Source organism: Bolinopsis microptera, chromosome 11, assembly GCF_026151205.1.
Source record: "Bolinopsis microptera isolate Bmic1 chromosome 11, MBARI_Bmic_1.0, whole genome shotgun sequence".
Lineage (NCBI taxonomy): Eukaryota > Metazoa > Ctenophora > Tentaculata > Lobata > Bolinopsidae > Bolinopsis > Bolinopsis microptera.
Genome location: NC_087082.1, coordinates 1,682,060 through 1,699,691, shown reverse-complemented (window position 1 = coordinate 1,699,691; position 17,632 = coordinate 1,682,060). Strand labels below are relative to the sequence as shown.

Genomic DNA, 17,632 nt, shown 5'->3' with positions numbered 1-17,632 from the left:
GGATTGGACTCCCTACAACACAAAATTTCACGAAGATCATGCGTGCGCTTACATTAAAACGTATGATAGTAAATGAAGACCTTTATATTGCGATTTGTTATTTCCTAACACTATTACTAATTACTATTTCTATTTTAAGCACCAGCCACCAGATAATAATTTTAAGGCGTCCACGGACGCCTGGACGCCCTCAATAGCCGCCTCTGTGAGAAGTAAATATCAGCTAGTTAGTTAACCTCCTCACTACATACTGATACAGACACAGCGATCAGACACGAGATAATTATTCTACTGCTCATTTTTGGAACTTTATGTTTTTCACGTCGTAAAAAAATGGTTCAGTATCCCGAGTTTAAGACTTTACTATTATGTATTATATACAGTGAATCTGTTTCTTCGTGTGGCGATCGCCTATAGGCTATAAGGATAACAGCAAACAATGAAAATAAATCGTCCTTTTCTATAATATTATCTGCAATCATTTGAGATCTCATTACATCAATTTTTCAGTAACACACCAATAGTTAATAAACGACGGTCCAAAACTCAAATGTCAGAAAATCAGAATTGAGAATACAGGCCCAAAATAAATTACCCAGCTGTTCCATGCCCAATGAACGATGATGGGCACGAGGATACGATTTCCATAAATTAAATCATCATCGTGCACAATTTCCCACGAGGATGATTTCCTCGCGATGAAATTATTGGACATTTCAATCCTCGCGAGGGTATTGCGAGGGTTTTCTCCTCATCGCACGATGATGAAATTCGAATAAATCACTGATCTTTCCAAAAAGGTATGACAAATTTGGTATTGTGAAAATTCTCACAGTCTCTAGAAAACAGTGGTACAAAAATTTTAAAAATCCGAGCAAGTTTATTTTTATCGTGCACCCCCTAGTATCATCGCGAGGATCCCACGAGGATCGCACGAGGGTCACCGCGAGGATACCTATATGAAATTTCGACGAAATTATGGAAATCATATCCTCGTGTGCATCCTCGTTCATCGTTCATTGGGCATGGAACAGGGGTGTAATGCACCGTGCACCGCGAAGTGTATTTTCACCAATTTTAAATAGTGCATAGATATCAGTTGTATCACCAATCACGTCGTGACCCCCATTATTATATATCGTTTCACTAAGTCAAAGTGCAGCGTATCTACGATACAGGGGGCCGGGGAGCCGCACACTCGTGCGCGGCGGTTCATACAACGTATGACAAAATATCGGCTGTAAATATTAAGCATTTCATCGATTAAAAAGTACTTCTTCTGTCAAGTTAAAGCGCACCAACTACCGCTCCTACTAAATCGCTCGCCCAAATTTTAAGAAAATTCTTGTGAAAAGGCCCTTTAGGCATGACAGTGATCTGGATCGGTGTATTTTTAGACGCTGATTCCGAATCACCCCCCATGACGTAGGGTTAAAATGCTTCCCTGGAGAGTTATGGGCAGAAAACCGTTTTGGTCACGTGACATGCTAGTAAAACGTGAATTCGATTATTTAGGGCTCGGGTTAGGGTTGTGGTTAAGATTATGGATAGCTTCGGGGTTATGGTTAGGGTTGGGATTAGGGTTTATGTAAAACCGTTTTGTACGGCTGCAAAACCAAAAAAAACCAAAGTCACGTGAAATTTTTGGGCGAGCGATTTAGTAAGAGCCACCAACTACCGACTTAAAGTTGATGCACGCGTTGTATACCTCTTCTGATCGCGCGCGGCAGCCGAAAAGTGGTATACAACGTGTATCAACTACTAAGAAGAGTGCTTCAATTTGAGCTGGTTGAGGAGAAACTCCTTACAGAAGTTCCGAACCGGTGCCGAAGAGGGAACGAAATGACCTGAAATAGAAAAGGGTTTAAAACCTTACGATATATGTTATAATACAGAATGTAAAGATAATTTAAATCTTAACTCAAGAATAACAAACATGCAGACACTTAAATGGGCAATTTTATTGGGTTTATGTAGTGGAAATTATTACTGGCACTTGGCAGTATTCCATATTAATATTATCATAATATTATATTATACTACTTCAGAAATAGTTACTAACCTCCTGGGTGTATGAAAGTCACGGGATCCTGAAAACATGCCACCAGTTTCTCGCTCATATCTGGAAATAATATTATGTGTAGTTACGTCATCATAAATTGTATTTATGAGTTAAAACTAAAATAACTATAACACACGAAACGAAACTAAATCATGATTCTGGGGACAAGTGACAATTGATTTGAGATTCGTCCAATTCGGATCACGAATTTTGTGACATTTTCTTACCAAGCGGAATCACTTCATCAGTCTGCCCATACACGTGCAAACTGCTCACAGTTTCTATAATATCAGTGTAATACTTGTCATGTTTTGTTATTCTTGATCTGAACCCGTTGAACATCATAACGAAGGACAGATCAGAGAGGGACGATTCCGTACGTTTCATCGAGCACAAGATAGATGTGAGGCATGCTCCTTGGCTGAACGACATTATACCTAGAGGGGTGGTGTTAAGAGGGGATGAGGGGATAGATGCAAAATAACGATAAGATTTCGGTTTTGAAGCATTAAAGTTTGATAAATATGTTAATAAATTTCGGTGATTTACAATAATACCATTTGGGACTGAAGGGTAAACAGTAAACTATGTTCTTACCATCGTAAGGTCCCTGAAACTAGTGGTGAATTTCGTCGAAAACTCAAAACTTCGAAAAATACTACGAATTGGCGTCTAGAATCTAGATCCAGATTTAAAATCTGTGATAGGGTTGAACCGAGCTGTAGATGTGCACTGCAAAAACGGACCCGTTACAGCACAGCTAGTTGAATTCATTTGAACGAGTGCGTGCGCGCGCGCGGATATTAGCGCGAAAAGAGGAACACTTTCATATTTTCAAGAAACTTTGTCGATCGCGCTCAGTATATGAGTCCAAGCATTTAGAAGCAATCGGGACAGTCCCATAGAAAATAATTATTGTTATGGCAGTTTCGACACCTAAATGCGGTTGTGTCACAAAATCACATCGGTAATTCTTGTGATAAAAGTTTCTTACATTCTTAGAGATATGATCCAATATGAATGCTACACTCTCATCAAAACCAGGATCCTCAGTGCTCTCATCTAAGCAATTGTAAGTCTGAATGTTGTGGGTAGCAGGGTTGGAGTAGAACCAGCTGTAACTTTTTTCCTCCTCGTGTACTGCGTTAGGAGCCCTGATAAACTCTGAAATAACGGTAAAGAAACGTTAATATTACTTGCCTCTACGTCAGCAATTTCTTACAATCATACAAATTAAGGGGGCAGGGGGGGTCTTCATGGAAATTTTATCAAAATCAACTTTTTAGTTTTTTTTTTTTTTTTTTTTTTTTAGAGAGGCTGGGCCATGATAGCCCACGAGAGGATAGCATTGAGATGCTCTGCCTACCTCTGGGGTGTGGCAACCTTGGGGAAGGTTGCCGGTGAGATCAGAGTGATTGGTGGAGGGTGGTGTAGGATGTTATATGAGTCAAAATGATACGCTTAAATGCCAGCTGGGTTTGGAAGAGTAAAACGAGACGAGACAGCATATGAGATAATACTTTAAGTCACCCCGGTCTGATCCAGCTCTTCCGGCACAATTAAGCGTTTGGTGCGGTTTGTGAAATTGACAATTGTGGTGATGTGTTGGTTGTCGAATATGTCATTGACAGAGAGGTAGTAGTCCTGGAAATATTGACCTCTAATTTGGGCAATAGCCGGACACTGTCCAAGGAAGTGTGAGACAGTTTCCTCTCCGTCCCCGCACATAGGACAAGCACTGGTGTTTGATTTGCAAATGGTGTGAAGGTGTTTATTTAGGCCGCAGTGACCCGTGATGAGGTGAACTGCAGTTCTGTAATCTTGTCTGTTGTTGCTGAGTGTAGTGTTGAGGTTTTTGATGATTTTGGCATGCTTGTGGCCGAGTGTCAGTTTGGTGTGTCTGGGACCGTCAGTTGACCAAGTTTCCTGATTCAGTCTGTTGACTTTGTTGTCGATTTGACGCTTGATGTAGGATTGTGGAATTGGACACCTCAAAGTGGATTCGCTGATAGTGCCAAGCTTGGCCAGCTCATCTGCTTTTTCGTTCCCCCACAATCCGATGTGTGCTGCAATCCATCGTATATCTAGCGTGTTGTTGGATCCGAGTGAATTAAGAGAGTCGTAACAGTCTCTTGTAGTTCTACTCCGCGTTGAAAGTGCGGAGAGAGCTTGAATAGATGATAGACTGTCAGACCATATGATGATGTGTGTGTTGGTATATGTAGATAGATATTTGCAAGCTTCAATGATAGCGGTGAGCTGAACTTTTTAGTTGTTTCTGATAGAGGGGAGTAATATCTATCAGATGCTTTTGATCCCGTGGAAAAATATTATTCCATTTTTTGAGCAATCACCTTGAAACTTTCAGGATATGTTCTATGGATCATTTTGAAGAGATGAGCCGGGCTGAATTTTGAGATAGGCCTTTAAAAAAATTTTATTCGATTTTGAAAATCTTGGACCTCGTTTTTTGATGATTTTTCGAGGTCCACGATTTTCAAAATCGAATAAAATTGTTTTAAAGGCCTATCTCAAAATTCTGCCCAGCTCATCTCTTCTAATTGATCCCTAGAACATATCCTGAAAGTTTCAGGGTGATTGCTCAAAAAATGTAGGAGAAGATAGATTTGCCCTGACTCGATTTTCAGGGCACGCGATCAAAAATCTCTCGCGCAATACAATTACACACATGCGCTGACCTATGACCGGCAATAATTTCGGCTAGGAACGATATTTTTTCACGGGATCTGATAGATATTACCCCCCTCTATCAGAAACAACTAAAAAGTCGATTTTGAGAAAAATTTCCATGAAGACCCCCCCTGCCCCCTTAACAAGAAGAACTCGTGTGAACGTCAAAATATAAATAAGGGTAAAATACCAAATTCAGCGAGAGACTTTAAAGCTTTTCTGAGACCTCCAGTTTTTTCTCTGAAACTGATCTCACTTTGTCTGTACCCGTGTAGACACAATATCTTCAATTTTCTGTTCATTGACCTTGATTTTGAAAATAATTAAATATTTCGGTTTATCAATAGTTAATTTTCAGTTTTCAATGAACCAGGACCCGGATCCTTGTCATGGCTTAAATTTAATCATCACATTAACAAATTAAAAGTCGGCAATTTTGTTCTTTAAAATGGTTGTTAACTAATACACATTACACAGTCAATTTAATAATTTAACCCCTCCCCTAATTTAGATAAATGAATATAAAGCTATGGTAGATAAACTGGATTTGTGTGCCTTTTGGGTTTAAAACCTTTAACATTATACCATTTCAAATACAATAAGTCAAGAAGAGACCAGAAACAACATGGTTGATGATTTCAGATGCTCTGAAATAAGCCGTATTACATACATATTGCAATTGAAATTGAATTGCAATAAAAACGGCTTTTTATTGCAGTTTTCATTGCAATTGCAATATGTATGTACTATGGCTAGAGATCCTTGTGTAATTCAACTAGTGATATAATCATGTCAATAATAAGATGTCTGTCAGTGACACAAATATTATATCAGAATAATAGTGGAGCAATGCTGGCAGCTTGTTGTTATCGTATTTTAATATTATGATTCCAATTGCCATCTTAATTGAAAAGTCTAATCATCTTCAATACAATAATAATATACTTACGTTTTACAGAATTCAACACCTAGCCAGGTTGACGACAAATAACAGATAAGGCCGTTTGGAAGGCTCCTTATTCTAAGATTCTACAGTGTACCAACCATTGAGTTCTTTTTGTTTGTTGAATCAGATATCCGTGGGTTCTGAATTAAAATTGGAATACCCACCACCAGACCATATTTCGGTTCTTTTTCAAGTTCTTTTTCTTTTCTCTGTCAAGTCATTGTTGACGGAGTTTGTTACATCTATTCCGGACGAACCTCCTGTTACTGGATATTGTTGCCAGAACGGGAATTCGTTATTGAACTGGAGCGCAGAAAAGACAGCAACTTCGCTGCACGGGTGGTCAGCCGTTCTGATGACCCGATAGAGGATCTATGAAGCAACCCCAAGTAACCCAAGTAAGTAGTGTGATGCCAGTATCTAATGTCTGTGACACTAATGCACCATGAAGTAGCTGCATGATAGTTTTATGGTCCATGTAAACTGATTCTGTCCATTGAGTAAGTTTGTTGATTAACTGCTACCCCAACGTTTGGATTTACTCTTTTTAAATTTAGCAACGTTTTAACAAAAACCTTGAATGAGCTGCTGATCAGAAGAAATGAGACAGCATTAAATGAGGACTGTACAAGTGGCAGTCCATGACAGTTAGTAAACTCAACAAAGTCCCAAAACGAACTCAAATTATTGCTGTTAAATGTGCTCAAATAAATTGAGTAACCGACACTCACTACCAAAATCAAGACATTGAAAACGTTCATAGCAGCAATAGCTTGAATACTTTTGTCAATGTTTCTACTGGACACTTCTGATGATGCAGTATCCGCATTTTTGAGATGAATTATCGTAAGTGTGCTGAATAGGCCTCCAAATAGCAGAAGTAAACAGTTTAGAAAAAGACTAATCATCGGCAATGTTCTTGCTACCGGTATATTTGCTGTTGAAACACCATCAAAAGTCCTAAAGTAAGCGACTGGTTTCCATTGAACCTCGATTATTCCGGAAGATATCTTTAATAGTCCCACGATAAAGAAAAAAGCACAAACAATATTTATTTTACTGGCAGAAACGATAGGGTCTTTGATATGGATGTAGCGTAAAACACATAGAAAAACCAACAAATCGATTTCCATATCGCATACTGTAAAGATGGCACTGTTAGCATACGATGTCCAAGATATGGAACTTCGATCAAATACAATGTAAAGAGGTGAATTATGAACTGATGATAGAAGTTTAGGAACCAGAGAAAACGGGGAGAATACGCTTTTAAATAAATCGATTGAGCTTATCAGTAGGAACAAGATTGTTGGCAGGGATTTCTTCTGTGTTGAATGATACCAGATAATAATAGGATACAGCGTTATTCCAATAATGAGACAACAGATAAACAGTGCTGCGAAGAAGTAGTTGAAGAATACATCCCAATTGTTCCCGTCTCTTAATAAAAAGATCATATCATCATTGTCTCTGACTGTAGCGTTTCCGAAGATTGCCATCACTATTATAAACCAGATATCTAAAAGTAGTAGAGTTGTCCTATCAAGACTAAAATAGTCGTTCAATTTAAAGATCAACAGCAAGGAATTCATGAAAATTAAATTTTAACAAATCTGCGACTGAATTAGTCCAAATAACAGCAACAAGACAACAGGACACACTGCTAAAATTATCTATATATGGAAAATCCACCTATAAAAATCCACCTATCAAATTACCACATGGAGAAATGTCCGCTATCAAACTGCAATGTGACTACTGCACAGAGATAATGGAAGAGGCAGATGCAAACTTGGACACCAAATGTCTAGATATATCGTGCCTGTCTAGATATATAATCGTACTGCATGCCATATACTATGCAAGTGCAAGTTCTTCTGGCAACAAAGACTATCAGCATACGGCAAAGACAGCACTGAAATAGAAGAAATATTTCCCCCAGCAAAATAACAGTAAATCTTACAAAGATGATTACCCTTTTCAGGAAACTAAGGTAATTAACCCATTAGAGCATTAGGGACGAGTGGGTCTTTTATGTCTACTTTTATCATGAATTATTAGCTTTGTTGTTTAATTGTTAGTGATTCATCGACTCCCTATTGTGAGGTCAATAATGTAGCCCTATATATTTTGAGCATCTGCGTACAAGATTTGTGGAGTTTAATACTTTGGTTTGTAATCTAAAACCAATGTATTGAACCTCTAGAAGGTTCTAAATTACAGGGCCCAGGGGACATAAACACATAAACGACCCACTCGTCGAGTCCCTAATGGGTTAAACTAAATAAAAACCTTACAAATTCAGAGAAAGGAAAATATCGAAAAAAAGAAAACATCAAGAAGACGAAAACGACTGAAAAGGAGGAAATCCCAAACGAGTATTTTTAAAATTAACACATTACAAAACTACCTTATAAACAATACAGGTTAAAAAGCAGCAAACACAGTAAAAAATTAAAGGATTAGAAATCCCATGAACAAAAATATAAAAACAAATTACATACAACACTACAAATCTATTACATTTATTGAGTATTATGTAATGTGATGGAAATGATTTAAACGGGTAAAGCCAGTCCAAACCCTGGAAAACAAAGTTAGAGATATAGAGATATAGCAAAAAGCGGCAAAAAGCGAAAAAGTAGGAGAATAGGAGAAATTGTGAAAAAGTAGGAGGAACTCTAAATGATATAAAATAAAAGGGGGTACGAGTGGGGCTTGTAGACTTGCTGCCCTTTAAGCGTTGGAACGAGCGATTAAAAACTAATTTTCCACAGAAATAATATACATTTATAACCGACGTGTTGGAGCAGATCGTTAAATGATTTTAACAGCCTCATGAGTTTTGGTTCATAACGTATTTTCTGTCTTATTTTGTGTGGTCTGTGGGTTAATTTGTTCTTTAAAATATATAGGGTCCTGGTCATTAGGGTAGCTCCAACGCAAAATAATATTTCAAATATCTCTCTGTACAGTCTTAATATATGGACACGTTCATAAAAAAGTGGCACTAGAGATTGATTTTTTTAAATGCGTTTTAGAAAATAGTCATTACTCTTTGTTGGTTGGTATATCTAACTAGACCTTTAGAAATTCGATTAAATTTCATGATCCTGAAATCACGAAGTCTCTATTGCTTATAATATCACATGGGTTATCGTTATTTAAGTGCCAATGATTCAAAAGTCACACAATTAGAAATGCAAGATGATTCAAAACTAGATAATCTGAAAAGTGCTATTCACAAATACACCAAAATTGATATGATGGCTATAATGCATGTAAGGAATGGAATCTCTTATCTGAAATTGTTATTGGTACCAAAATGATTCAATGATCACAACTTAAACGTTGAAAATAAGCCTATTTTGAGCTGTGTTTAATAAATCATTTAACGTTTTTCTTGGCTATTTATCTTGGCTATGATTCAAAAGTCACATTTTTGTTATTGCCATCGGTGCTCTATTACAGTTACCCTGTCACGCTTGATCATAATAATAGATAATAGTGCACGGTATGACAATTTTTATCCGTTCTACATTTCTTGTGATGTGATATTTGAATCCATGTTGACGGTTAAACAATTTCGAAGGCCTAAGAGTGATAAGTTTTGGTCTGTGGGTCTAAAATGATTCAATAATTGTAATTATGTCTTGAAATGAAAGCTAATGAATCAAAAATCACAATATAGTCTAGAATCACAATATAGTCTCTCACTTTGTCCGTACCCGTGTAGACACAATATCTTCAATTTTCTGTTCATTGACCTTGATTTTGAAAATGATTAAATATTTCACACCTGGTTGGTTTATCAATAGTTAATTTTCAGTTTTCAATGAACCAGGACCCGGATCCTTGTCATGGCTCAAATTTAATCATCACATTAACAAATTAAAAGTCGGCAATTTTGTTCTTTAAAATGGTTGTTAACTAATACACATTACACAGTAAATTTAATAATTTAACCCCTCCCCTAAGGCCTAATTTAGATAAATGAATATTTAAAGCTATGGTAGATAAACTGGATTTGTGTGCCTTTTACGACTAAAACCTTTAACATTATACCATTTCAAATACAATAAGTTAAGAAGAGACCAGAAACAACATGGTTGATGATTTCAGATGCTCTGAAATAAGCCGTATTACATACATATTGCAATTGAAATTGAATTGCAATAAAAACGGCTTTTTATTGCAGTTTTCATTGCAATTGAAATATGTATGTACTATGGCTATAGATCCTTGTGTAATTCAACTAGTGATATAATCATGTCAATAATAAGATGTCTGTCAGTGACACAAATATTATATCAGAATAATAGTGGAGCAATGCTGGCAGCTTGTTGTTTGCGACCGGGCCAACTTTCTTTTGTATACTTCTTTCGTTTTGGCTCTGACTCGTCGTTTTCTGGAAACGTACATTATATAAGATACAAGTTTTTGGGAAATTTATCGTTTTTTAATATTATGATTCCAATTGCCATCTTAATTTAAAAGTCTAATCATCTTCAATACAATAATAATATACTTACGTTTTACAGAATTCAACACCTAGCCAGGTTGACGACAAAATTACAGGTAAGGCTGTTTGGAAGGCTCCTTATTCTAAGCTTCTAGAGTTACATATCAACCATTAAATGCTTTTTGTTTGTTGAATCAGATATCCGTGGGTTCTGAATTAAAATTGGAATACCCACCACCAGACCATATTTCGGTTCTTTTTCAAGTTCTTTTTCTTTTCACTGTCAAGTGTGATGCCAGTATCTAATGTCTGTGACACTAATGCACCATGAAGTAGCTGCATGATAGTTTTATGGTCCATGTAAACTGATTCTGTCCATTGAGCAAGTTTGTTGATTAACTGCTACCCCAACGTTTGGATTTACTCTTCTTAAATTTAGCAACGTTTTAACAAAAACCTTGAATGAGCTGCTGATCAGAAGAAATGAGACAGCATTAAATGAGGACTGTAAAAGTGGCAGTCCATGACAGTTAGTAAACTCAACAAAGTCCCAAAACGAACTCAAATTATTGCTGTTAAATGTGCTCAAATAAATGGAGTAACCGACACTCACTACCAAAATCAAGACATTGAAAACGTTCATAGCAGCAATAGCTTGAATACTTTTGTTTCTACTGGACACTTCTGATGATGCAGTATCTGCATTTTTGAGATGAATTATCGTAAGTGTGCTGAATAGGCCTCCAAATAGCAGAAGTAAACAGTTTAGAAAAAGACTAATCATCGGCAATGTTCTTGCTACCAGTATATTTGCTGTTGAAACACCATCAAAAATCCTAAAGTAAGCGACTGGCTTCCATTGAACCTCGATTATTCCGGAAGATATCTTTAATAGTCCCACGATAAAGAAAAAAGCACAAACAATATTTATTTTACTGGCAGAAACGATAGGGTCTTTGATATGGATGTAGCGTAAAACACAAAGTAAAACCAACAAATCGATTTCCATATCGCATACTGCTATACTGTAAAGATGGCACTGTTAGCATATGATGTCCAAGATATGGAACTTCGATCAAATTCAATGTAAAGAGGTGAATTATGAACTGATGATAGAAGTTTAGGAACCAGAGAAAACGGGGAGAATACGCTTTTAAATAAATCGATTGAGCTTATCAGTAGGAACAAGATTGTTGGCAGGGATTTCTTCTTTGTTGAATGATACCAGATAATAATGGGATACAGCGTTATTCCAATTATGAGACAACAGATAAACAGTGCTGCGAAGAAGTAGTTGAAGAATACATCCCAATTGTTCCCGTCTCTTAATGAAGAGATCATATCATCATTGTCTCTGACTGTAGCGTTTCCGAAGATTGCCATCACTATTATATTATCAGTCGTAGAGTTGTCCTATCAAGACTAAAATAGTCGATCAACAGCAAGGAATTCATGTAAATTAAATTAAAACAAATCTGCGACTGAATTAGTCCAAATAACAGCAACAAGACAAATCAAATAACCACATGGAAAAATGTCCGCTATCAAACTGCAATGTGACTACTGCACAGAGGTAATGGAAGAGGCAGATGCAAACTTGGACACCAAATGTCTAGATATATAGTGCCTGCATGCCATATACTATGCAAGTGCAAGTTCTTCTGGCAACAAAGACTATCAGCATACGGCAAAGACAGCACTGAAATAGAAGAAATATTTCCCCCAGCAAAATAACAGTAAATCTTACAAAGATGATTACCCTTTTCAGGAAACTAAGTTAATTAACCCATTATAGCATTAGGGACGAGTGGGTCGTATATGTCTAATTTTATCATGAATTATTAGCTTTGTTGTTTAATTTTTAGTAATCCATCGACTCCCTATTGTGAGGTCAATAATGTAGCCCTATATATTTTGAGCATCTGCGTACAAGATTTATGGAGTTTATTCATGGTTAGCTTCATAGAGAAGAACGGATTACTCTGTGATAATCAACATGGCTTTCGATCTGGGCGGAGCTGTCTCACCCAACTGCTTAGTCACGTTGATGACATTGTTCAAGGATTGGTGAAAAACGCTGATACTGACGCCATATACCTTGACTTTGCGAAAGCATTTGATAAAGTGGATCACCGACTGCTTATTAAGAAACTTAGAAGAATGGGAATTCACGAAAAGGTGGTGTCGTGGATCGAATCCTTCTTAAGTGACCGCACACAGTGTGTTGTGTTGGACGGGATGTCATCACTTGCTGCAGCAATCATAAGCGGAGTGCCACAGGGTACAGTTTTGGGCCCGCTGCTTTTCATTTTGTTCATTAATGACATGAAGCTGTGCATCACAGGATGTGTCATTAGATTCTTTGCTGACGATACACGGATTTTGAGGCACATCTATACACTTGAAGATGCAAGTATACTGCAAAATGATCTCAACTCTGTCATCGACTGGGCAAGATGCAATAACATGTCATTGCATGAGGATAAATTTGAGATACTCGTGCACAAACACTGTCCCCGAAACAGCTTGCAAGACCTCCCGTTTGCCATCCTGACGCAAACTTATCAAGTTTCGCATGGTAACATAATGTACCCTACGGATGCAGTCAAAGACCTGGGGGTTTTGATCTCGGCGGACTTGTCTTGGAGCTCACATGTTACTATGATAGCAGATCGTGCCCGTAAAGTTGCCTCTTGGGTTCTGAGCGCTTTTAGATCGAGAAACAAGATCACTATGCTGACCCTCTACAAGTCATTAGTCAGAAGCCATCTCGAGTACTGTTGTCCCCTCTGGAATTCAACTAAGCAAGCTGATATCGCTGAGCTAGAGGGAGTACAACGTACATTTACGTCCAAAATACATGGTGTGCAACATCTGAACTATTGGCAGAGACTGAAGGCCTTAAAATTGATGTCACTTCAACGGAGGAGAGAACGTTACACTATCATTCATATGTGGAAGATCCTACACAAGAAGTGTCCTAATGATGTCAACGTTCAGTTTACAGATACACTCCGTTATGGCCAGAAAGCAGTAGTCCCTAGCTTGTCAACGTCCAGTAGCCAAAGGAATCAATCGATCTTTGACAGCTCATTTGTAGTGATGGGGCCTCGATTGTGGAACATCATTCCCGCAAACCTGCACCTTATCGAGGACCCCCTACGTTTCAAGTCATTGTTGACGGAGTTTGTTACATCTATTCCGGACGAACCTCCTGTTACTGGATATTGTTGCCAGAACGGGAATTCGTTATTGAACTGGAGCGCAGAAAAGACAGCAACTTCGCTGCACGGGTGGTCAGCCGTTCTGATGACCCGATAGAGGATCTATGAAGCAACCCCAAGTAAGTAAGTAATATTTTGGTTTGTAATCTAAAACCAATGTATTGAACCTCTAGAAGGTTCTAAATTACAGGGCCCAGGGGACATAAACACATAAACGACCCACTCGTCGAGTCCCTAATGGGTGAAACTAAATAAAAACCTTACAAATTCAGAGAAAGGAAAATATCGAAAAAAAGAAAACATCAAGAAGACGAAAACGACTGAAAAGGAGGAAATCCCAAAAAGAGTATTTTTAAAATTAACACATTACAAATCTACCTTATAAACAATACAGGTTAAAAAGCAGCAAACACAGTAAAAAAACTAATTACATACAACACTACAAATCTATTACATTTATTGAGTATTATGTAATGTGATGAAAATGATTTAAACGGGTAAAGCCAGTCCAAACCCTGGAAAACAAAGTTAGAGATATAGCAAAAAGCGGCAAAAAGCGGAAAAGTAGGAGAATAGGAGAAATTGTGAAAAAGTAGGAGGAACTCTAAATGATATAAAATAAAAGGGGGTACGGGTGGGGCTTGTAGACTTGCTGCCCTTTAAGCGTTGGAACGAGCGATTAAAAACTAATTTTCCACAGAAATAATATACATTTATAACTGTTGGAGCAGATCGTTAAATGATTTTAGCAGCCTCATGAGTTTTGGTTCATAACGTATTTTCTGTCTTATTTTGTGTGGTCTGTGGGTTAATTTGTTCTTTAAAATATATAGGGTCCTGGTCATTAGGGTAGCTCCAAACGCAAAATAATATTTCAAATATCTCTCTGTAAAGTCTTAATATATGGACACGTTCATAAAAAGGTGGCACTAGAGATTGATTTTTTTAAATGCGTTTTAAAAAATAGTCATTACTCTTTTTTGGTTGGTATATCTAACTAGACCTTTAGAAATTCGATTAAATTTTATGATGCTGAAATCAGGGATCGACCGGGGACGAAATTTAGCCGGGGCCGGGGCCGGGACCAAGTTGAATCAGCCGGGGGCCGGGATTAACCGGGATTTTGAAATGTTGCCAAGGCCGGGGCCGGGCCGGGATTGGCTAAAATATGCCGGGGCCGGGGCCGGGATTTTTTAAATCTAATTTTGAAAATTTTTGAAAGTTTCCAGAAACTCGTATCAATGTGAGCTAGCTTCAAGGTCAACCTAGAAGGCAGCTACACAATGTTTAAGTATAATTACACCAAACACTGTTTACATTACTACTTTCGTGATTTGTTTGAATTGGTTTGGAGCTCTTGTTTACTCTACCCCAGCCACCTTACACGTACTATAGTACTACTAGTTCGTCCCCGGTTCGTCCCCGGTCGAAATTGACAAAACAGCCGGGGCCGGGATAGGGGGCCTCTGGCCAGGGCCGGGATTTTGAAAATTATTTTGCCGGGGCCGGGGCCGGGGAAAAAACACAAATCCAGGCCGTATCCGGGGCCGGGATCCCGGTCGATCACTGGCTGAAATCACGGAGTCTCTATTGCTTATAATATCACATGGGTTATCGTTATTTAAGTGCCAATGATTCAAAAGTCACGCAATTAGAAATGCAAGATGATTCAAAACTAGATAATCTGAAAAGTACTATTCACAAATACACCAAAATTGATATGATGGCTACAATGCATGTAAGGAATGGAATTTCTTATCTGAAATTGTTATTGGTACCAAAATGATTCAATGATCACAACTTAAACGTTGAAAATAAGCCTATTTTGAGCTGTGTTTAATGAATCATTTAACGTTATTCTTGGCTATTTATCATACTATCATTAATTAGGGTACAAAATAGTAGTTTTATCCGTTCTATATTTCTTGTGATGTGATCTTTGAATCCATGTTGACGGTTAAACAATTTCGAAGGCCTAAGAGTGATAAGTTTTGGTCTGAGGGTCTAAAATGATTCAATTATTGTAATTATGTCTTGAAATGAAAGCTAATGAATCAAAAATCACAATATAGTCTAGAATCACAATATAGTCTCTCACTGTGTCTGTACCCGTGTAGACACAATATCTTCAATTTTCTGTTCATTGACCTTGATTTTGAAAATGATTAAATATTTCACACCTGGTTGGTTTATCAATAGTTAATTTTTCAGTTCTCAATGAACCATACATACATTACATGTTTCATGGTAAGGTCTCCTCCTAGTCGTTGGAGTGGCCTGCATCACACACATCGCGTTGGCGGCGTAACATATGTCTCCACTGTACTCGGTTGGTAGCCAAAGCTTCTGTTGTGTCGTTGTCGATGTTTTCAACACCTGTAAACTTAGCAGCATCTTCGAGTACGCAGGACTTCTGCCCCTTGACCTCTTTCCATAATTTGGCTTCCAGTTCAACAGAAACCTCGGTAGTCTAGAGTCTGGCATTCTAACTACATGTCCATACCAACGTAGCCTGGCAGCACTGATGAAAGTCTCAACTGACTTGATGCAAGCCCTCCTAAGAACTTCGTCGTTGGTCACATGAAAGAACCATTTAATCCTAAGGATCCTTCTCAAGGAGGTTTGATGGAAAACCTCGAAGCGTTTCATCTGCTTTTTGGTGGTGTTCCAGACTTCAGCTCCATACAACAAGATGGTGAGGACAGCAGCCCTATAGATCCTGATCTTGGTTGGACTCTTTATAGTTCTGCTATTCCAAATGTTCCAGAGCTGATGAAAGGCGCCATTAGCCTTCTGAATACGGACATCCAGGTCTCTGTTGATTGTCCCATCCCCACTGATAGTTGCACCCAGGTAGACAAAGTTGCTAACCTGCTCGACGGGTTCACCCTCAACCGACAGCTCAATACAATCATCCTTGATGAAAGGTCGCTGGGAGGCGCACTTGCTTACAGCCATGCATTGGGTCTTCTTTAATTTCTGCCTAAACTTTTCTGCATTTCTGGCTGAGACCAACAAGATCATCAGTGCTGCAGAAAGAGATGAAGACGGTCGAGGAAAAAAGGTCATTCTGGACACCGATTATGCTGATGACATGGCTATTATGGACAACTCAGGGGAAGGCCTACAGGAATCAACTGATCTATTAGTTCATTACAGCTCCTACGCTGGGCTCAGAATAAATGCAAAGAAGACCCAATGCATGGCTGTTCAATGAACCAGGACCCGAAATTTAATCATCACATTAACTCATTAACAAATTAAAAGTCGGCAATTTTGTTCTTTAAAATGGTTGTTAACTAATACACATTACACAGTAATTTTAATAATTTAACCCCTCCCCTAATTTAGATAAATGGATATAAAGCTATGGTAGATAAACTGGATTTGTGTGCCTTTTACGACTAAAACCTTTAACATTATACCATTTCAAATATAATAAGTTAAGAAGAGACCAGAAACAACATGGTTGATGATTTCAGATGCTCTGAAATAAGCCGTAGTACATACATATTGCAATTGCAATTGAATTGCAATAAAAACTGCAATAAAAAGCTGCGCCGCAACAGTTGTGAGCGTGTCACTGCGCGGCTTTTCATTGCAATTGCAATATGTATGTACTATAGCTATAGATCCTTGTGTAATTCAAGTAGTGATATAAATAAATCATGTCAATAATAAATAAAACAAATATTATATCAGAATAATAGTGGAGCAATGCTGGCAGCTTGTTGTTTGCGACTGGGTCAACTTTCTTATGCGTACTTCTTTCGTTTTGGCTCTGACTCGTCGTTTTCTGGAAACGTACATTATATATAATATATTTGGGAAATTTATCGTTTTTTAATATTATGATTCCAATTGCCATCTTAATTGAAAAGTCTAATCATCTTCAATACAATAATAATATACTTACGTTTCACAGAATTCAACACCTAGCCAGGTTGACGACAAATAACAGATTTAAAGGCCGTTTGGAAGGCTCCTTATTCTAAGATTCTAGAGTTACATATCAACCATTAAATGCTTTTTGTTTGTTGAATCAGATATCCGTGGCGTGGGTACTGAATTAAAATTGAAATACCCACCACCAGACCATATTTCGGTTATTTTTCAAGTTCTTTTTCTTTTCACTGTCAAGTGTGATGCCAGTATCTAATGTCTGTGACACTAATGCACCATGAAGTAGCTGCATGATAGTTTTATGGTCCATGTGATCTGTCCATTGAGCAAGTTTGTTGATTAAC

At 37.8% G+C, this 17,632-nt stretch overlaps 2 protein-coding genes across 2 annotated transcripts in view; both read right to left on the bottom strand.

Moving 5' to 3' along the window:
- LOC134822752 (uncharacterized) overlaps positions 1-17,632 on the bottom strand; it is a 210,675-nt gene that overhangs the window by 145,710 nt on the left and 47,333 nt on the right. The gene's annotated exons all lie outside the window — the stretch shown is intronic.
- LOC134823136 (esterase C25G4.2-like) lies at positions 1,675-5,055 on the bottom strand. Its single transcript, XM_063834483.1, has 5 exons — positions 4,944-5,055; positions 3,026-3,226; positions 2,290-2,499; positions 2,063-2,122; positions 1,675-1,847 (listed from the first exon to the last, which is right to left on the bottom strand). The coding sequence occupies exons 1-5, from the start codon at positions 5,053-5,055 to the stop codon at positions 1,762-1,764; spliced, it is 669 nt and encodes a 222-aa protein (XP_063690553.1). The 3' UTR covers positions 1,675-1,761.

What these genes read in the sequence shown, in the direction of transcription:
- LOC134823136 (XM_063834483.1), bottom strand. Translation starts at nt 5,055, where the DNA reads ATGAACAGAAAATTGAAGATATTGTGTCTACACGGGTACAGACAAAGT. An exon ending in AAAGTCTCTCGCTGAATTTG is followed by an intron (nt 3,227 to 4,943) that starts GTATTTTACCCT and finishes CCGTTATTTCAG; the next exon opens with AGTTTATCAGGGCTCCTAAC. An exon ending in TGATGAAGTGATTCCGCTTG is followed by an intron (nt 2,123 to 2,289) that starts GTAAGAAAATGT and finishes TATTATTTCCAG; the next exon opens with ATATGAGCGAGAAACTGGTG.